At 41.7% G+C, this 20,783-nt stretch overlaps 4 protein-coding genes across 13 annotated transcripts in view; 2 read left to right on the top strand and 2 right to left on the bottom strand.

Moving 5' to 3' along the window:
- The window catches only part of LOC118277936 (trithorax group protein osa), an 82,481-nt gene extending 76,647 nt beyond the window's left edge, over positions 1–5,834 (top strand). For 9 of the 10 annotated variants that reach the window (XM_035596963.2, XM_035596962.2, XM_035596960.2 and 6 more), the window contains 5 exons: positions 57–321; positions 1,571–1,663; positions 3,000–3,293; positions 3,462–3,539; positions 3,630–5,834. In XM_035596963.2, coding sequence (XP_035452856.1) covers positions 57–321; positions 1,571–1,663; positions 3,000–3,293; positions 3,462–3,539; positions 3,630–5,537 — 2,638 coding nt within the window. In that variant the 3' untranslated portion in view covers positions 5,538–5,834. The remainder of the gene's footprint in view (positions 1–56; positions 322–1,570; positions 1,664–2,999; positions 3,294–3,461; positions 3,540–3,629) is intronic. The other variant, XM_035596964.2, reaches the window with a different exon arrangement.
- Positions 5,835–6,851: 1,017 nt separating this feature from the next.
- Positions 6,852–13,938, top strand: LOC118277938 (zinc finger CCCH domain-containing protein 13). Its single transcript, XM_035596966.2, has 14 exons — positions 6,852–7,179; positions 7,481–7,587; positions 7,926–8,018; positions 8,259–8,328; positions 8,781–8,872; positions 9,390–9,575; positions 9,927–10,059; positions 10,134–10,976; positions 11,177–11,290; positions 11,692–11,808; positions 12,203–12,313; positions 12,601–12,714; positions 13,155–13,338; positions 13,628–13,938. The coding sequence occupies exons 1-14, from the start codon at positions 7,051–7,053 to the stop codon at positions 13,699–13,701; spliced, it is 2,367 nt and encodes a 788-aa protein (XP_035452859.1). The 5' UTR covers positions 6,852–7,050; the 3' UTR covers positions 13,702–13,938.
- A 464-nt stretch (positions 13,939–14,402) lies between these two features.
- Positions 14,403–15,862, bottom strand: LOC118277935 (retinol dehydrogenase 11). Its single transcript, XM_035596956.2, has one exon. It carries the CDS (start codon positions 15,659–15,661, stop codon positions 14,696–14,698), a length of 966 nt encoding a protein of 321 aa, XP_035452849.2. The 5' UTR covers positions 15,662–15,862; the 3' UTR covers positions 14,403–14,695.
- Positions 15,863–16,784: 922 nt separating this feature from the next.
- Positions 16,785–20,783, bottom strand: part of LOC118277934 (CDC42 small effector protein homolog) — a 43,288-nt gene continuing 39,289 nt past the window's right edge. Inside the window, exon 4 of the mRNA XM_035596955.2 lies at positions 16,785–19,445. Within this exon, the coding sequence (XP_035452848.1) occupies positions 19,437–19,445 (9 nt within the window). The 3' untranslated portion in view covers positions 16,785–19,436. The remainder of the gene's footprint in view (positions 19,446–20,783) is intronic.

The raw sequence follows: 20,783 nt of genomic DNA, 5'->3' as shown, positions 1-20,783 counted from the left end.
GCGTTGGATATCCATGTGGTGTAGATGAATTGAGTGTGATGTGTTTGTGTGTACAGAGGGTACCGTGGCGGGTCAGTGGGCGCAGTGGGCGGCGTGGGCGGCGGCGGCGGCGAGTACCAGCAGTACGGCGGCTACGGCGGCGCCTACAGGGGCGCAGCGCCCGGCGCCGCCACGCCGCCGCCTGCGCAGCCCTACCCCGACTACTACCGCGCGCAGCATCCGCAGCACCCGCAGCATCCGCACCCGCCGCATCCGCAGCATCCACAACATCCGCAGCATCCGCCGCACCCGCCCATCTCGCCGCAACAACCGCCGCACGAGGTAACTACTCGCACTCTACCTAACTGTACACTGCATCTTCAACTACTTTGTTAACACTAACATAGACTATACACACCATCAAACAATATATTTCACATCAAATGATGATGATATTATATGCTTGTCCTTTTGAGGGATAAACAGGATATGCTATGCAACCAGAACAAATTTTTCTTGAGGTGTGGTGTGTACAGTCTATGAATTTTGTTCAAATTGAAGCAACCTTTCATCCCACATAAAGAGATTTTATGCAGTTCGTTGTTGGAATGGTACAAACTATAGAAAAGTTGCTTCAATTCCAATTAAATGTAGCATGAATATAAGTTTAGTAGGCTATTAATGTGTTAATGTAAAATGTTATGACAGCGAACATTGTCCTGTAATTCGAAAACTTAATTGTATCCTAAATTATTAGAAGATTATCAATATTATAGTATTAGAAAATTAGTTTTTATGTGAGAAACTGATGGAATGTCTAGTTACGAAGTAGCCAGCCTCGATATAGCCCCGCATGTTTAGCATGTAAGGAGTATTACAATATCTAGGTAATGTTATATGCTTACATATTGCACTACTTTCTAGCCGTCTATGTAACAAAGAACATACAGTACATGTAACAGTTTTGTAGCTACAGGTGTAAACACAGGTGCTACTCGATCCGCGGTCCTTGAGACGTGGTCGTAGAACTTTTGTACTCAGTCGAGTTGCACCTGTTCTTATTCCTTTATGTTAAGTTAATAATTTGAATATTATCAAATAACTTAGTGCCTTAAATTTTCTCAGTACATACGATGAAGTAGGATTTATAAGAATATTCGTACGATATAGAATACGAGTAGGGTTATACACTGTGATGTTAATGATCTCTGAGGTTTGAAATATATCATAGTATAGGAAATTGTTATGTTTTAATGTATAAGCAATAGAATCACGAAGCAATCTATCAGCTATCCTGTTTTCATGAGTTCAAGAAGTGTCCAATAATTTGATATCATTGAAACTCTTTGTTGATAAATTGTTTGGTGATTAGTTAGAGGGCTTACAAACGTCTTGATTTTGTAGTATTGGTAGCTATTAAAGTTGTCTGTGTTAGTAAATTAGGTGTTTTAAACTTTTACATGGGTAGTTTACCGCCATACTAGTGAAATCCAGACGAGTGTAAGTCGTCGTAATAGGCGTGTTGTGATTACAACGCGTAGTACCGAGTACCGCGTGGTGCGAGTGTGTGACGGTTCTGTCTGGTGTGTAGATGTCTGGCGGGGCGCAGTCCGTCAGTAACTTATTGAACTCGCAGCTCGCGCGGCAGCTGGTGGCGCCGCTGTCGCCGACGCCCAGGCCCTACGTACGGACGCCCCGTTTGTACCACGCACTCAACACCGCTTCCCATTGATTGGCGATACGGTCTCATTCTCACCCGCACGGAGCCCCTACACACGATTCTCGTACGCACACGATCTTACTATCGTGTGCGATGTGCATCACATAAACAAAAATAATGATGCACTTCAACTTTGACAAATAAGTGAGGTTCGAATTGAACCCCAAAACTTGTTATGAATTTCATTTTATTTTTTGTTTTTAACACTTTTCATCATTTCGATTTATTACTATTATGAATAAAAGTGCACCCGAAAGCACTGTTTAGTGTGTGTGCACGAATTACTCACGTGTGTTTTAGTAAAAAACAATAATCATCTATCCAATAGGTCAAAGTGTTGAGAATCCATCTAAAATTGGACGTCAAGTCTGACCAATCAATATTGGGGGATAATACACGATTATCGTGCAAGGGGCATATCTCATTCGTGGTTTTGGCTTCATTTTTATTTCAAGTAATACCACTCGTTTGACAAAATTTAAGCTATCACTGTTAATTTTTTTCTTCTATTTTTGTTTAACAAAATTTTGGCTTGCGGTGTGATTAATTGGCTTTTCGGATTTTCGTCGTCCCCAGCCGTTTGGCTGCGCGATGGCACAACAAAAACTCGTCCACTAGCTCCTTCAAAATTTAACATAAATAATCAAAACATGGAAGTAAAGGTTTAGAGTGTGTGGTGGTGGCTTTATTATATGAACAATTTTGGTCACTAAATCATGTGCATGCATTTCAATTCACACAAATCATGTAAGCTTAGCTGTAAGTTAACGGAATCGTAGCTTTGTTTATTACAGCGGCACGAATCGAACGAATGTGTCTACTACACAGTTCATTGTATTTTACAATTGTACATATTTGTGTATTTCAGCTGTGACACATTCGATTGATTTTCGTCTGAAAATAATCATCTTATTAAAGCGAACACATCTGGGTGCACGGCCAGTGTAACAAAGTTATATTAATGTCGCTTTCTGTAACGAACATCACCTCGTCGCGGTCCCAATTTTCAGTCTGAGAAATATTGAAATTAGAGTAAAGGGCTACAGTGGTTTAATTTTTCCAATGTACTAAAATTACACGATGTTTTTGTGATTACATAATAATTTGGAAAATACAAACTGAAAATTTGAACCAATCTCCTAACTTGAGAGTCTGTAATTAGAGATGAGAAAGAGGTGTTTCCGTGGGAGGTCCCACTGAATCTCATCGACTCATCTCGAAACGAGGACTCGAAATATAAGGAGAACGAGGTGCAGAAGTCGCAATCGTCTCGCTCACACGTGTCGCTACGTGTCCACAGTATGGGGGCGGTAAAGCCATCGGAGCCGGGGCTCCCCCGGCGGCCGGCGCGCCGCGACGGCATCCAGACTTCGCCAAGGGAGAACCTGCCTACGGAGGCGCGGGGGCCGCGCCTGGGCCTGCACCCGGTGCCGCTGGGGCTGGGGCGGGGGCCGCGCCCGGGGCCCGGTTTGGGGCCGCGTGGGGCGCGTCATTCCCCCGCGCGCCGGCGCCACCCGCGCCCGCCGCGCCCTGGCGCCCACAGCCCGGGGCACCGCAACCGCCCAACTGGACGCACCCGCCCTACTCCAATACGGTAAGCATATAACCATTCTATTATTCTATAGCTTCGTACCAACATGCTCTAATAAAATCGACTCTTCTTAAATTGTCAAAAATTCTCCACAAAGATGTTTTTTTAGATATTAAAATATAATTTTAACTCTAACAACAGTATTATATGAAGTGTTTTTTACAATTTCAGCCAAGTGGAGGTCCTGCGTGGGGTGGCGCTCCAAGGCCGCCTGCACAAGACCCTTACAATTCGACTGCGCCATCACCAGTAAGTTGCACCATATAAATACAACTGCCTGAAATCTTAAATTAATTTCATTGACTGTGTTGACTAAACACTGCTTTTATTTTTTTCCAGGGCTCTGCTCCTGTTCTGACTGCTCCTGGACAATTAAAACGGGAGCTAACATTCCCTGCCGAGTGTGTGGAGGCGGCCGTACCGACTGGAGAAAAACGAAGAAGACTTACTAAGGCTGACGTAGCGCCCGTCGACGCGTGGCGTATCATGATGGCGCTCAAATCCGGGCTGTTGGCAGAGACTTGCTGGGCGCTCGATATACTCAACATACTGCTGTTCGACGATAACTGCATAGGATACTTTGGCCTACAACATATGCCAGGCTTACTTGACTTATTACTGGAACACTTCCACAAGAGTTTAAGTGACGTGTTTGATGCGCCATCGAATGACGAGGGACCCTGGTACGCGCCACCTCCCAGTCCCGAACCTGTCGTGAAGAGCGCGAAAACTAAAAGAGAACCGAGAGAACCTCCCGACCCCGCCGACCGAGTGCGCATACTGAACGGAGAGAACTACACCATGGAGTCGCGGCGGCGGCATCCCGTCGTCTACAAGCAGGACGACGAACTGTTCGCGCCTGACGACGGGGATGAGCGCGAGCCGCTCGACGACGACGTGCTGGAGCCCTGGCAGTTCGGCGGAGACTGCGCCGGCGCCGCGCACGTGTTGCCCGTGTTCCGCTCCGAGTTCCTGCACCTACCCTTCGTGCGCGTCATGCCCGGCCAGCGCGCCGCCACCGACCCCGCGCCCGAGCCGCGTGTGCCCTCGCCCGTCGCAGAGCCTGCGCCCGAACCCGAACCCGCGCCGCCCGCCGCCACCGAGCCCTCGGGCGACAACCTGGCGCCCGAGCCCATGGAGCTGGAGCCGGCCGGCCGCCTGGCCGTGCGCGACCCGGCCGGCGTACTGCGGCGCCGGCGTCTGGCGGACTACGAGGACGAGTGCTACACGCGGGACGAGCCCAGCCTCAACCTCGTCGACGAGACGCGCGACGCGCTGGCGCGCCGCTGCATCGCCCTGTCCAACATCCTGCGCGGGCTGACGTTCGTGCCGGGCAACGAGGCCGAGTTCAGCCGCTCGGGCGCCTTCCTGGCGCTGGCCGGCAAGCTGCTGCTGCTGCACCACGAGCACGCGCCGCGGGCCGCGCGCGCGCGGGCCTACGAGCGCGCCGCCAGGGACGACGCCGACGCGCGCGCCTGCTGCTCCTCGCTGCGCGGCGGCGCCGAGTGGTGGTGGGACGCGCTGGCGCAGCTGCGCGAGGACGCGCTGGTGTGCTGCGCCAACATCGCCGGCGGCGTGGAGCTGGCCGGCCAGCCCGAGGCCGTGGCGCGCCCGCTGCTGGACGGGCTGCTGCACTGGGCCGTGTGCCCCGCCGCCGTGGCCGGCGACGCGCCGCCCGCCGCGGCCGCGGGGTCGCCGCTGTCGCCGCGCCGCCTGGCGCTGGAGGCGCTGTGCAAGCTGTGCGTCACGGACGCCAACGTGGACCTGGTGCTGGCCACGCCGCCGCGCGGCCGCCTGGCGGCGCTGTGCGCGGGGCTGGCGCGCGACCTGTGCCGGCCCGAGCGGCCCGTGGTGCGCGAGTTCGCCGTGAACCTGTTGCACTACCTGGCGGGCGCGGGCGGCGCGGCGGCGCGCGAGGTGGCGCTGCACGCGCCGGCCGTGGCGCAGCTGGTGGCCTTCATCGAGCGCGCCGAGCAGACGGCGCTGGGCGTGGCCAACCAGCACGGCGTGGCGGCGCTGCGCGACAACCCGGACGCCATGGGCACGTCGCTGGACATGCTGCGGCGCGCCGCGGCGACCTTGCTGCGGCTGGCGGAGCACCCCGAGAACCGGCCGCTGATCCGGCGCCACGAGCGGCGCCTGCTGTCGCTGGTCATGTCCCAGATCCTGGACCAGAAGGTGGCGCACGAGTTGGCCGACGTGTTGTTCCACTGCAGTCAGTCGCGCGCGGACGCGGAGCCCGAGTAGCGCAGTGGTGCCGTGAGTGACACTGAGTGACGTTAGTGCTGCGGCGAGTGCCGAGTGTGTACATATAGTGATACGGACGGACGCGGTGCGTGCTGTGACTGTCTCAGACTCCGACCTCATTTATAGCGGTGTCTCAACGTGTTAGGCTGTACGATCCGATTTTGTTATTTATGTCCATGATGATTTATTTACAACAAGAATGTCAATGTGCTATAATCGATTTCTATTGTTCGATTGTGAAAAGATGTATTATAACACGTAATTTTGATTTTTATAATAAAATGGGACTTGAATCTGTTTATTGGTTTTATGATGGAGATTTATACCGAGTACCTTTAGCGCCTTTGTCTATAAGAAAAAACGTAGTGGAGAGTGTGAGGAGCTTATGTGGGCTATAAGTTTAATTAAGTTTAATGTGAATTACAATAATCTATAATATATTGAAATTGAATCTGAATTTTATTTTTTTTTCATGAATTGGCATTTTATAATTTGTCCACCTCAATTACCAAATTAAATTAATGTAAAAAAAGTTAATGTGAGCCGGCAAATTGAATTTAAATTAGATGTAATTTTGTGTAAGCCATATTTACTTAATCCCTTTTCGTTTTGATATAAACGTCATATTAGTCAGGAGTAGATTGACAGTAACTTTGATATTTTAACTTTTCAATATGAATACAGAAAGAATCTCATCACCTGTATATGCCAAATAAGTACCCTCTAAATTAGAAAGGTAGTAGATGGGTAAGGTGGAGTGTTACTCCACCAACCAAACTGATCAAGGGAAGAAAATCCCGTGAAAAATTTAAAGATGGAATCTGGTGTAGCGCCGCCCTAACCTACCCTTTTCATGGGGGGGAAGGACTGCTCCCGCCTTGGGCGAAACGAAAGGGAGTGTCAGACTCCCTCCACAAAACCATCCCGTTCCTTCTCCTGCTTTTCGAGCCGGAGTCCCGGTAACCCGCTAGCCAGTCCGAAGCTCGGAATCCTAACCTTGTATCTAAAATATCTGCTAAAATTTTCGCAATAATCTAATTACATTGGATATAGTTTATGGATATGTGGAGAATAATTTTATTTAGCGGTCGATTAAAGTGTATGTTATAGTTCCTCGGCACAAGTATTTTCGGAATAGATTTAAACAAATTCCGGGAAAGACGTGCATTTAGCATACGAAAAAAGCGGGCAATAAGTCTTTGGCGTGCTTCTAGTTATGGTTTGTGGTCCATGTCATATCCGAATAAATGTCCAAATAAGTATAGCTATCGCTCTAGCTCTGGCAGCCAATAATCTGACTTGTATTTACATAATTCTTATTTCAACTTTACATACACAATTGACATCCCTCACTTTTCACCGTGTATATTTGGATAAAAAATTTTAAAATTCCTTTTTCTTTATAACGTAAAATATTCTGAAACACCATTGTAACAGTGATGAGAGTAATAGAGGTAAATTAGTTTAGGATTAATTGTTCTCCGATGTCGGGGGATCCATTCGACTACATAAGATGGAGTGTAAGTCGAGCGATAGTAAAAAATTGTTCAAAGTATTTGACGCGGCGAAGCACAAGAGGACTAGGAAAAAACGGGATGGGCTCGACGATTCCACCTCTGTTGTGACGGACGGCTCTGCTGGCGTGAGTATATGTATAGTTATTTCTTATATTAGTGTTTGAAGGCATCAGAAATTACTCGTCAAATCTAACTTGAACAAAAAGAGCATTAAACGAATTGCAAATTACCACAAAGTGTTATCTGTGACTTTGAGTAGATTAAAGTAAAATGATTTCAAATTAGGCTGAGTGTGCATCCAATAAATCTGAGGCATACGACTATCAAAGCAAATATATTTTCAAAGATACTGAATTTTTATAACAGTCTTTTAATTCATCGTACCTAGCCATTAACTAAGTATATTTTAGTAACGCGATTCCACAGGGCTGTCCACCAAACGTCGGTCGAGCACCATCAAGGAAAGCTAGTTTACAAGAAGTGAACGCTGTGCAGAATATACCTGCACAGCACGAAGGCAATACTTCAAAGAGGTTTGTACTATTTTAGCACTATATAAATAGGTATATTATGTGGACAAACATTACTGATGAATCTTTAAAAAAAGGATTATTTTTATAGAAATCTTACCTACCATTAATTACAATGTACCGTAGTTGTTTTACGATTTTAATCTATTTTGAGAATATGGTCCGTATCCTTTATACTGGTCTTGTTTTGGACCAGTTATCACACTTTTGAAGCTTTTGGCTTATGCTATGGACGTAACAACTCGCATAAATGGTCTTGAGCAACTGCTTAACGTAACTAACAATAACACAGTTATAACTTCAACGTAACTTGTTCATAATAAAGCTAATGAAATGTGTAGGGACCGAGACAGCAGTCCTTCAATATCGCGGTCACCGGTCGAGGAACAGCATCGGGATTCCAGGTCGCCACGGCGCCACCATCGCCGGTCGACGTACGTCATTGTATACCTTACACATTTTTAGAACTTGGCAGAGCCAGAGCTCCGGATAAATTAGCGTATTACCGGGGCTCAGGCTCTAAGCAGGAGTAGGAACTGGACTGGGTGGTTTTTAGTCGGTTACACTCGCCTCAGCGATAGCTTCTCCTGAGAAGTCAGCGGATTATATTGGATGAAATAGTTATATGATTGATTTATTATGACATATTTTAATGTCACGTTAATAAATTACAGAAGAGATGGAGTCTCCTTGGCTTTGAAAGCGGGTATGGTTTCAACTCCACGGTCCATCTCACCGCCACAGGTAAACTTTCTAGAAAGCCTTGTATTTCCTGAAGGATTTGATAACATGTATAATGTAATAAATAATACCTACCCATTTATTGCCAGTTATGTTATGAATCCCAAGTAATACGGAGCTCCGGCTCGAAGTAGGAGTAAGTACGAGGTGGTATTTATTCAGTAAGTCTCACACTCCCTTTCGTCTCACCCAAGGATTTTTGCCATTATAAAAAAAGTAATACGGGCATTGGGCAGAAATATAAGCCCAGTGGTAGGTCGTATTACTGAGAATTTCTACAGAAATTTAAATTTTATTTCATTTTCTGAGAACCTATTTCAAGAACCCTTGTACCGGTGTAGAAGCCGTGGTCGTTGACATGAAACAGCCATTCAACGACATAGATACCTTTTAAAATTATTGAATTTTACTGCAGCAATAACAAAGGAAATATTTTCCTATTTGTATTGATTTAGGAGGGCGATGGAGTCGGTGAATCCATACCACAAGACCAAGATTCATTTATATACGCGTTTCTAGAGGAAGCTATCAAAAGGGATAAAAAGAAGTAAGATTTGTTTATGAATGTTCCAAGGAGTTGGTTAGTTCGTACTTGTATTAAGGATATATCGCACTTTAACGGCACCGCTCCAACCCAGCAATAAACTTGTTATTTAAATTTGAACATTAAATCTTTTGTCGTGTGATATATTTCATAACGTCAACACAAAAAGACTATAAGCGCGTGACATCACGCTTACAGCATTATCGTATTGGTTTCAAAGCAAAAAAACGCTAGTGCCGTAGCCGTGCCGTTTAAATGTGCGATGACCCTTTATGGAACATCGGGGTGGGGGAGGATAAGTGAAAGGCCATTTTGTCCACCCCATGTCTGGGGGTTTATAAGAATTGAGCCTTTAGAATCCAAAAGTATAGACTTAGTTTAGTGTTAATTAGGCCTATGTCTACTTCCATTTTCTGCTGTTTTTTACAGGTTTGTGGTTTGTACCTACATTAACCGCCTTCAATATTAAAGATAAAATAATACTCCAAGATATTTTACACATGACAACTACTTATTTCAGACAAAGACACGCTCGTCGTCGGGAGCAGGAGAGACGAGTGAGCACCGAGGACTTACGCGAACGTTCTGCGCCGCGCGATAGAGAGAGGGAGAGAGAGAGGGATAGAGAGAGGGAGAGAGAGAGACATCGGCACCATCATAAGGACCGGCACAGAGAGAGGGATGAAATGCCTATCAGAGAGCATAAGTAAACCATTTAGTCTTTTTTTGTTGGATAGACTGATGGACTATTAGCATAATTATAGACTGTTCTTTAGTAGATTCATGAGCTGTGTGCTAACGGCAGAATGATGCATTTGTTGCCACCTTTAGAGTGATTTTCAACCCATTTGCTATGCTTGGAGATTATGGCAAACCCCCTTGTTTAGAGGAGACTTTTTCACAGAATGCCAATGTTATTCTTGGTGTTACTGCTCACTACATATCTCAATCACACTGTGTACTACTCTACTCTTGATAAAGGGAAGTGGAAGTTTGATCTACATAATGAATAAGTTTGTGTTTAAAATAAGTTTGATATGTTCCCTGTAATATCCAGGTCGGGCAGGTCGCCTAAAGTAGTGTCTCCGCGACAAGTAGGCTTAGACCAAAACATGCTGCTGGAGACGTTTGCCAAGTTTTGTGCGCAAATCAACGATAAAAACAACACCAGCTATTGTAGCCAGCCTGTGGTTAGTATTCTTCCAACGTTATTAATGCTATTTTCTTAGATATTAGTCTCATTCTATTTGTGCAACTTTCACAGCCCCGAACTCAAAGCCACAAGTCCTTACAGTGTGAAGTCATTGACAGGCGGGACACGTATGAGGTGGAGCGTCAACCGGTGCGGTTGTGTCAAGGCAAATCTAGAGAGTTTGTGGCCACGTCTAGAATACGAAGCCAGGAGAACTTCTCCTGCAGGCTACGGAGTCATGACAAGATCACGGTAATGTGTGACGAGCGCGGGAAGCCAGAAAAGTGCTTGTGTTACTACGATAAAGATAGTCCTAAATACCCCAGCAAGTTGGATGTCAGCAGATCAAAAATGCGTCCTGCAGAGGATGAGAGATACCGGGACTATCCTCCGGTGACCGTGGCCACCAGAAGCTGTTTGGATCCGTACAGGGGCCGGCCGCCAGACGGGCGGGACTACAGGGACTACGACAGGGACCTTAGAGGACGACATTACGACGACGACAGAAGGAGATACTTTGAACAGAAGACGAGCAGGAGCTTCGATGTGCACAGAGAAGGGTACGAGGAAGACCGGAACTGTCGCAGGACAGCACGGAGCGACACGCTCAAGGACAGACGATACGAAGACAGAGACAAGAGATATGAGGAAATGGGGAAATATTACGACGACAAAGGGCCAGAGCTGCGGGATCGGCAAAACATGTCGAGTAAGGATCGACGCTATAGGAGGAACGTGGAGAGGTTCGAGAGAAACTCTGTTGCCTCCAGGGAGGAGGACTTCAGGGAGAGGGATAGGGATAGAGACAGGGAAAGGGACAGGTATTCCGAGAGGGAGAGGGATTCGGGACTGAGTGTGGCGGACGGCGAGACGGACACTATGAGCGGGAGGAGCAACTGTCTGAAGGTTGTGAAGGTGAGTGCATTGAATTGGTTCTGTAATGAGAGATAAGCTTGTCTAATGATTGTTGAAACGTTATATTTCTAGTATTGTTTAATTGGGATCTTAAAGGCTAAAACACAGTTTGCTGGATTGTTATATGGTGTGACCCCGTTCTTATTACTTTCTTAATAAAATAATATTGATTTAAGAGTCTCCTTATATTCTACCCGCAGCAAGAGATAGCGGAACAACGCGAGGCCATGGACAAGATGATGAAGCTGTGGAAGGACCTCATGCGTTGCTTCAAGGGGCTCTCACAGACTCAGGGTCAGGATAAAAATATGCGAGTGAGTTACATACTTATGTTCGTTGTTATATGGTTCGAAATAAGTTGGCAGAGGTATTTGACATGAAAATAATACAAAAAGGCTGTTTCTAACTACATTTTGTTCAATTAACGTACGGTAAAACGGGAGAATAGAAATCGAGGGGTAAATAGATACAGGAATAGGGTGAATAGATGTTAGGACATTTTGCCAACATTTATTCACCCCGTTCCTGTATCTATTCACCCCGTTTTACGGTATTGCTTTTTAACTTGTTCAATTATAAGGACAGAAAACAACTATAACTAGATGAATCTTAATAATCTTCTATGAGTCCTAAGTCCAACTTTATTTTTCTAGTAATAATTATATTCGTGCCGTACAATAATGTAATGAACCCAATAACCTGTTCGCTCGTGAAGGAATCAGCGGCGAACGTGAAGGAGTCGGCGGCGGCACAGTTACGGCTGTGGCGCGAGTGCATGCGTCGGTACGAGACCGTCGCCAGGGATGTCGGGGACACCGACGCTAGGCTCATGGTAGGTATTGGGTGAACAAGGGCGTAGCGTTATAGATTTTAATAAAGAATTATCTAGGCTGATTTCTCAGATTTCCTCCAACAGTAATTAAATTGTTATGGCTGGTTATTTGTTTTTTTTTTTCTGAAGGATAAACCTAATCTGACCGGACTATAAAGAAAAGTCTTTATCATTTTTTTTGTCTCTCAGATAGGAAAAAACATATTCTGTGTAGCATTTTGCAAAGCCATGACCTTAGTTCTATAGTGAATCTGTAATTTTGTTTGATATACTCATTACGTCAATTGACAATCTTTGCACTCGCAAATCTCGCAACTGAGGAATGGTTTATTATTTTGTGTAAATTCCAGTTTAGATAAATAAATTAATATGTTCTGTCTTGTAAATCTTCCAGGAGGAGATCAAGAAGCAGCGCTCGGAGATGGCGGAGATGGCCAACATGTGGCAGGAGTGCCTGCAGCGGTACCGAGACATGAGCAACGACTTCAACAGCCTTAAGCAACAGGTAGTGCAGTTAGGGAGTGGAATTCATTGCCGGAGTCTGTGTTTCCTGTTGGGTATAACGTATAACCTGGGTGTCTTCAAAGCCCGAGTGAATAGGTTGCTTATGGCCCGACGTGCTCCATCGTAGTCCGCATCATCACTTACCATCAGGCGAGGTAGCGGCCAAACTTCGACCCATCAAATGTAAAAAAAAAATGTTACTGTATGACACATAATTATCATAGATTGCTGACAATACGTCAATAGTAGGTGTATCATTATGTTATGTATGTTGCACGTTGCTTCCAGTTGGTAACCCCGGAGAGTCCGACGCGGTTGCCGGCGGCGCCGCTAGCGTGTGCGGAGGGCGAGGGCACCGCGCCCGCGCCCCCCTACAGGCTGCCTCCCACACATTATCCGCCGGTGAGGGACATCTATTTAATTCGCAATAACTATATTTTTCCACTAAATAAGACAAAATTAAGAAACGGTTTGATATCTGACAGCATTTTTTTTAATGGGATAAACCCGTCGCAACCTCTCATACCGCTGCAAATCCTGTAAGCTAGGATCTACAGTAGATATAAACATGAAAACACCGGAACACTGAAGTCCGGCGCGTCCCAGGGAAAAGAATGACTGTCTTGGATCCCGCAACGAAACAATCAGAAGATGTTACTAGAGGAGAAGAATTAATATACATAAAAAAAATACGGTCGAATTGAGAACCTCCTCCTTTTTTGAAGTCGGTTAAAAAGAAAATGACAGCTATTGATACTTTTACCTACTGACAGAATATACTACCTACAGGAGACTTTTTGTTTCTGAAATATGTCCTGGATATATTGTGTATGTTTACCCAGCACGTGCCCCCTCCCCCCGGGTACGGCGCGGGGTCCCCGCTGCGCGCGCGGCGGTCGGCGCCGCCCGCGCCGCCGGCGTGGTGGTGGTGCGCCGAGCCCCCGCCGCGCTCCCCGCGCCGCCGCTCCTCGCCCGACTCACGCACCAGTCGCGAGCGGGAACGTAGGCATCGACATAAGGACAGAGGTAGCTTTGCACTTTATACATTATACTGTCTTCTAATGAATTATGTAGTATCTAGAACCCTAGTATGATTTGAAACTGGTAGAGCATTCAGTATTATTTCATGATACAAAACTTATCTAATACTATCTACCTAACTATTTATCTAACTTATCTTAATATGTTTTAATTAATTTTGTATAACATGAGAAAAATTAAACAAGAGATTATTAATCAGACAGTATGCATGTATGCTACGAAAATACACAGAGCCAATCTACTTAGATACCTCATTCACATTGTTTCGTTACAGATGAATCGAGATATAAGGAGAAAACTACAAAACCTTCTGCTGCACGTTCGGAGCACAGGCACAGAAAAAGATAACATGTTCACTAGTAAATTCCAGTAACGACAACATTGCCACAACATGTTCGCACGCACACGACAAATTTACTAAAGTTTACAACTAAGAAAAAATGTATAATTAAAGAAAATTCGTGCGATGTGTTCGCTTACCTTAAATTACATTGTTTTTTGACTTTTGAAGAATGTGTCACGTATCATGTATCAAGTGGTTTTTAACTGTTGTTGCAAGTAACACAATTAAATGGATGAAAAGCCTTTTGGTGTTTTATTTTTTACTAACTTCCTTGTAGGTGCTAGATTTGAAATCCTTATTTCAAGCTACTATAATGGGCATACAATTTTATCATCAAAGGGCCCTCGCCCCCGGCGACTTTTTGTAGCGATGCTGTCTCGCGTCTGCATCGATAGTTGCGAAGAGCACATAAAGGTAACATGCGTCATTATTGCTGCTGTCGCGCTTTTAGTGAATGTGCGACAGGCGACAGCATTGTCGGCGAAGGTCCAAACTATATAAAATAGCCGCGTATTTTGGTTTGGAAATATTTGCAAACAATTTCAACAATTTGGAAAGCCAAAATACGCGGCTTTCCAATTTTTTCAATTTTTGAAGTGTCGTTTTCTTGTGGTTGTGGCCGACATCAGTGGCGGATTGGGCAAGTTTTCGTTGGTTGTCTATAGCCAACCGTGGCGTTCAAAATGTAACACAATCAAACAATAGGTAATTAATGTAAACTTTATTTACGTCTTCACACGAAATAAATAAATGGCTTTTCATAAATACATAATTATAATTATTTACGTTAGTTTTTGGTATAAATGGTATATTCCGCTACTACAATGGCAGTCTTCAGTTCAACTTGGAATGGACTAGTTATTTGTTAGAATTACAACCCTAATTTTAATTTACGTTACTATGCAGTATCTAAGTATATACAAAATCTCAAATTGGTAAGTCTGTAATATTTACATCTTATTTACAATGCGACTAATGATAGATATGTATTTGGACACTTTACTTCGCAATCTTAGTAACCTCTTCCAAATTAGCATCTTTAAAACATATCTTCATTGATAAATCCCACAATTTCTGAGCGGCTTCGCGATCTAAAGCTCTATCGGAGGGACTTTCTTCAGTGCAGTTCGAAAAGTACTTTCCAGTCATTATTCTCTCGTCGAAGTAATCTGAGACAGCTAGAAATATTGAAGTCTGTGCCCCCTCTTCCGGCGTTAAGAAGAGTAGCTTCAGCAGGAATCGGACTATCCTCGGCTGATTCCGAAATATATCTGTGTTCACTGCTCCAGGGTGCAAACAGTTCACAATCACGTTGTTCCGTCGCACCTCCTCCGCCAATCGTTTTGTAAACAGTACATTCGCTAGTTTCGTATTTGCATACACTCTTCTACGCCCAAAAAACGTTTTAGCTTGCTTATCTAAATCCTCAACTGTCCCGAACTTATGCATTAGTGACGATACGTTAATAATTCGAGCTTTAGGTTTCGATTCCTTCATCGCTGGTAGCAGCAACATGGTCAGTAAGAATGGCCCGAAATGGTTGACCTGAGCCTCAACTGGCAAGTTGTCTTCAGTCAAAGAATTATCTAGAACGCCAGTACCAGCGTTGTTAATTAAAATATCCACTCTTCTTTCTGTTTCAATTATATCTTTCGCGAATTCAGTAACCGATTTGAATGACGCCAAGTCCAAATATTTAGCTATAACATTGTTTCCCGTAAATGCTTCTATTTCCCTTGCAGCTTTTTGGGCCTTATTGATATCTCGGCATGCGAGGATGACTTTCGCACCTCGCCGGGATAGTTCCTTGGCGGTCTCATAGCCAATGCCAGTGTTGGCACCGGTCACAATCACTAACTTATTAGGTATTGTTATGTCCGAGATAAACTTTTTGAGCGTTATTTTCTGATAAATCTTGTAAGTAATCAAAAATACAATTACAAAATATATTATTGTTAAAAACATTTTACTTCTCACTGTTTTTTAGGTTATGTTTGAATTCTGGTGATATTTGGAGCAGTTGTTTTCAGTTGTACACACTAATACGCTTATAACCCATTTCCATGAGTAGGTAATTATAAGAAAATATCCGTTAAGCCGCTACAAATAATAATACTTTCACAATAACAATGTCGTATCTCAGCAGCGCACCTTGTCAAAGTCATCGTCATGTCATTGAAATGAAAAGCAATGTCAAAACTGTCAAAATTGACAGATAGTGTGCTGACATAAAATTAAGTAAACGAAAAAGAAACAAATAGGTAAACAGGATGGGATTGCCCTTGATTAGGGCGGAGGCAAAGTCACAAATATGTCTCGATAAATACTAACCTAATACTCAATATTTTACTTACTGGTAGACTCGCTTAGAATTAGTTTGTCATAGGCAATTTAAAATATTGACAATATCTCAGAATCAAGAGGTCCTCGTTAAAAAATATCGAAATTTTCGTACCCTGTACAGCCCTGTAAACGACCAACATATTTTTATATTGATGGACAGGGTGAGGGTGACTTTTTGCAGGTGGCCACCCTTTATGAAATTTCAAATAAGTTCAGATTCGCTTAGAATATTTTTTACAGGTAATTTTTAATCTTAAAATCTAGAAATCCTACCAAATTGCAATGGGTTTCACTAGAAAAATGTGTTATAATACAGTTGCACCTCACTAAAAGTAGGTAAGCCTGGCGATACCAACTGAACTGAACCAACTTTTGAATTATCTTTTTATGGTAGGTAATTTAGTTGCAGGTTTTTTAATACAAGGCAGAATGCAGGTTTATGTACCTATATCAATAAGAAATATCTCATTTCTTAACAACAAATGGTGTTCGTGTGAAACAACAAATTCTGGATCAGACATAGAGTTGCTCCGTGCTGGGATCGAACCCGCCACACGCTGCACGACAGTCAGTTGCCCAGTCACAGCACCAAGCGTGCAGTCAAGCTATGATATCCCCTTGTGCCTTGTATCATTAGTTTCTTATATGGGTCATATGATTTCATTTTTGACTTTCTTTTTATATGAATTAGTGAATTCTGGCGCTGAACTAAACATTAGGGTATATTTAAATAAAACGAAGTAAATCTTTTGTAATTCTTTTTATATAGAACGAGTTATTAAATGGACATTACAAATATTTCATTTACCTACGTATATAACTACCAATGCTTTATAACAAAACTTTGTCGTTTTAACTAAAAAATGACAAAATTATTATTTTAATCATATTGAACGACATATTCTGTTATTTGGAGTGTTGTAAGGCAATTAATTAAATAAATAATTGGACTGGCAACACAGCACATCAAATACAGATTATATCGCTCTTTTTTGGCTTCAACACTGACGACGGGTTCTATGACAATAATTATATATAATATTGAATGTATATTTATAAATATAATATATATTCAGGTTCAGTCTCCACGCGAACAATGTTTCAGTCATTCGTTTGCCCAAAACCGTTCGGGCAAGAAGACTTTTCAGGACAAAAATTGACTTGTAAACCTATTAACCACTAATGATTAGAAAAGTAATTAAATTAAGACTTAAAATTAATTATGAGACGTTTCAAACAAACACATTGATCAGCTGGCGTGGTAAGAAAAAGGGCGCAAATGCAATTTTGTAGCTTTTGTCAGAGTATAGTGACGTCATTATACCCATTTTGGCATAATTTTTATATATTTTTTCTAACCACGTCAGCATAATGTAGTAAATATACAAAATGCACAAAATTCGTATCCTTAATTGACTACATACATGTGCATATCAATAAATCGAAATTCTAAAAAATATATTTGACAGAATAAAATTGACTACAGAAAATTTTTATCTGCCGAAGTACCTAATAGCAGAATAGAAGTATTAAGGGTAGTTATTGGGCACTTCATAGAAACAAATAGGGCGATAGATCAATAGATACCTTGAACAAATGTAATATTTAAAAAAATGCATACAAACACACGTTTAAATTGAAAAACATATTGTGTAAAGTGACATCTATGTACTTAATTATAAGTTCAAACTTTTCAAAGAGGAAATATCGATACCTCTAAATAAGTTAAAGATAAAAACTTTAAAAACTCTTTTTAGACACTCAACTGGCAAACAAAGTACATAGTAATTACAATATTTATTAAGTGAAAAACGTGAATTTACTACGTAGACAATCACAAAATTTAAGATTTGCCTATATGTGAGACATAATACCACGATAGTGTATATCTAAGTATGTTACATACACTACATATAAGTAACAGACAGTATAATATAATTATGTACTTTAATAAAAGAGTTTTGTTATATCGCCTTTAACATACAGCAAAAGAAATCAAATAAATACAACATTTTGTTTTAAGGTTTAACACTTTTCCACCTCTCATTTCTAAAGATAATTAGAGAACATGGTTTTTAATATATTATGAGCAAAGAGTGTTTTAAATATGTCAAAAATATTCTATTGACACGTAAAATTACTTAATCATCATTTTAAAGAACTTTGTAGAATCAATTGAAAAATTTTTGAGTCGTCTCAGCATTGTTGCATCATAGCAGTAGTATTACAATGTTATGACTAAAAAATCGTGAAATATAAACCGCTGAGCAATTATTTTGAGCTCATGTATTGGCACAGAATTAGTATATGTAGTAAACAACAATTAAAGTTGCATATTAGCAGTAAATATTATTACAAAACACATTAATATTTCCGTTCATTGACTGTAAAGTCCTGAAAATGATGATTCAAATAATTTCAACACAGTTTCACTTACACATTGATAAATTGTCAATATAAGCACATAGTTTACATAGGTAAGGTATATAAGTCACTATATAGAAGACACTTTATTACATAAGTACGTTTACAGTCTAAGAAATTGTATGTTTGTTACATCATTGAAGACAATCGGAACGCTACCGTGTTTTAGCTGAACAGAGGGCGTTAGTATCACGTGGGATTTGTCCAATAGAGAATTAGCTAGAGTCAAACTATTGGACATACAATTTTTGACAGCAACTGTGATTGGACAAATTGACCCCACGATATATTAGCACCATTTGGAGCGCGTATTATAAGATTATTTGTTTTTATTTTTAGTTATATTGTCACTCTTATGAGCGAGGAACTAGGGAATAAGTCTTTAGCCGACAATCTGCACAAATACATCTTGAGTTGTGTTTATGCATGCGAGCTTTAAATGCAGTCATATTGGGGGTTAATAGTTTATTTATTTATAGGAAAGGGATCATTCATGGCTAACTAAAACCATATTGACTGCAGACTTAGTCAGTTTTATATGAACTCTAAAGGCTCTCAATCTTCACCTAGTCAATATAGACCATTTGGGGGCGTGGGTTAGGATATTGAATCTTTTATAAGCATTTACTTCAAGTAGGTAGGTATGTCGACAATGGTTTCAGTTAGCCACAGACTATATAGTTATCTATATTCATAATTGTCATCATATCAGTAATTCTTAACATTTATAGGATGAAAGGAACGATGGTTTACGATACAAGAACGAGTAAATAATTATAACCTAAAAATAAAAATTTTGGGTAACTCGCTAATATCCTGAATTCGGTTTTACATTCTTATTTACACAACAAAACTTATGGTTTACACTTAAAAAGTAAATAATTAATAAATATAGTCTATTTAGATCATGTGTACACTGCTTTTAAAATCACTAAGATTTATCACTAGCGTCCTTTTGAGCGTTTGGCGCGCATCAATAAACCTGGAAAGATATAAAAAGTGCATTAGTATGATTATTGTCAACATTATAATATTCAGAACATATTAAATTATATGCTATTGTATTGGGAAGATGACCATTCACGATAAATTTGTAAAGAAATTATGAGTGTGAGTTAGTTGTTGATTCGAAATTATTTTCGGAATTTTCGATTTAAACATTTTGAATCTTCACGATAATCACAAACTCTGGGACGAGGGACTTAACAGAACTGTTGAAAAGTGGATGTTCAAATCTGTCCCTCGGGGAATAACTTATGTTATGTGCTATCAATGGATCTGATTATCAAAACAGCCGGGAAATAACCAATTGTTATTCAAAATTATACAAAAACTAAAACTTGTTTTAAACTTGTAATCAAAAACTTTTGGAGACTATTTTTGCGTATTGTTTTGAAAGTTTAAAGACCTCGTTGGCGGAGTGGTCGCAAGTGTAACTGCCGGGCAAGCGGTTTCGGATTCGATTGCCGAGTCGTGTAAAGATTATTGGATTATTGTCAGTATTTCGAATATTTCTCTATAGTATTACGGAACTTGGAAATGTGCCTGGTATGCAAATAAGCTCACCCCCTATTGCTTTTCACCATTTGTGTTATACACATGTAGTATTATATCCATATTCGTTGTACGTGGCAACATGCCATAATGTGCACCTCTGCACCGATATTTATTTAAAGAAGTTTACTTAATGAAATACCTATACATTCGTCGTAGTTGTAACAGTAAGTGGTAACAGACAGAATGATTCATTGTACCTAACTCAACTGGTTTAAGTTTCAACTCATCTATTTTCAATACATGACGACACACACCATATAATTTGCAAGCTTTATATAGTACATATAGATACAAGTATACACAGTTTTGGCAAGTTCATTCACCTCTAAACAAACTAAGGTGGGTGGAAGATAGTATTTGCATTTAATAAATAACGTTTACCGTTTTCGCATAGGTAGGTAACGTTGTAGAATTTTGATGTAGCTGATGCTATCAGGAAAGATGAATGGACAGGTAAAAGGTGTACCAGTAATTATTTTTTTTGCTTATCTAAGAAAAATCGAGTTTATTGCTATTGTTTTATTTTGTAAAGATCTTTTAAAATTCGTATGATGAATATTTACTGGGATTTTTACAGTGCCAGATTCGAAGAGAGATTTTAACAATATGGGATGCGGATTCTGACTGATCATTATTTAGGCTATTACCACAAGATAGTCAGCAGCAAAACTGTTGTGTTTCTCTCACATTATTGATTTGTCTGTACTTTAAAAGACACTATGACCTCCGATTTTGTTTTGGCATTTCTTCTCAGAGTAGTTCA

The sequence above is a fragment of the Spodoptera frugiperda genome, chromosome 18, assembly GCF_023101765.2.
Source record: "Spodoptera frugiperda isolate SF20-4 chromosome 18, AGI-APGP_CSIRO_Sfru_2.0, whole genome shotgun sequence".
Classification (NCBI taxonomy): Eukaryota; Metazoa; Arthropoda; class Insecta; order Lepidoptera; family Noctuidae; genus Spodoptera; species Spodoptera frugiperda.
This window is presented reverse-complemented; position numbering and strand designations above follow the sequence as displayed.

What these genes read in the sequence shown, in the direction of transcription:
- LOC118277938 (XM_035596966.2), top strand. Translation starts at nt 7,051, where the DNA reads ATGGAGTGTAAGTCGAGCGATAGTAAAAAATTGTTCAAAGTATTTGAC. An exon ending in GAAGGCAATACTTCAAAGAG is followed by an intron (nt 7,588 to 7,925) that starts GTTTGTACTATT and finishes TGAAATGTGTAG; the next exon opens with GGACCGAGACAGCAGTCCTT. An exon ending in GTCAGGATAAAAATATGCGA is followed by an intron (nt 11,291 to 11,691) that starts GTGAGTTACATA and finishes TCGCTCGTGAAG; the next exon opens with GAATCAGCGGCGAACGTGAA.
- LOC118277935 (XM_035596956.2), bottom strand. Translation starts at nt 15,661, where the DNA reads ATGTTTTTAACAATAATATATTTTGTAATTGTATTTTTGATTACTTAC.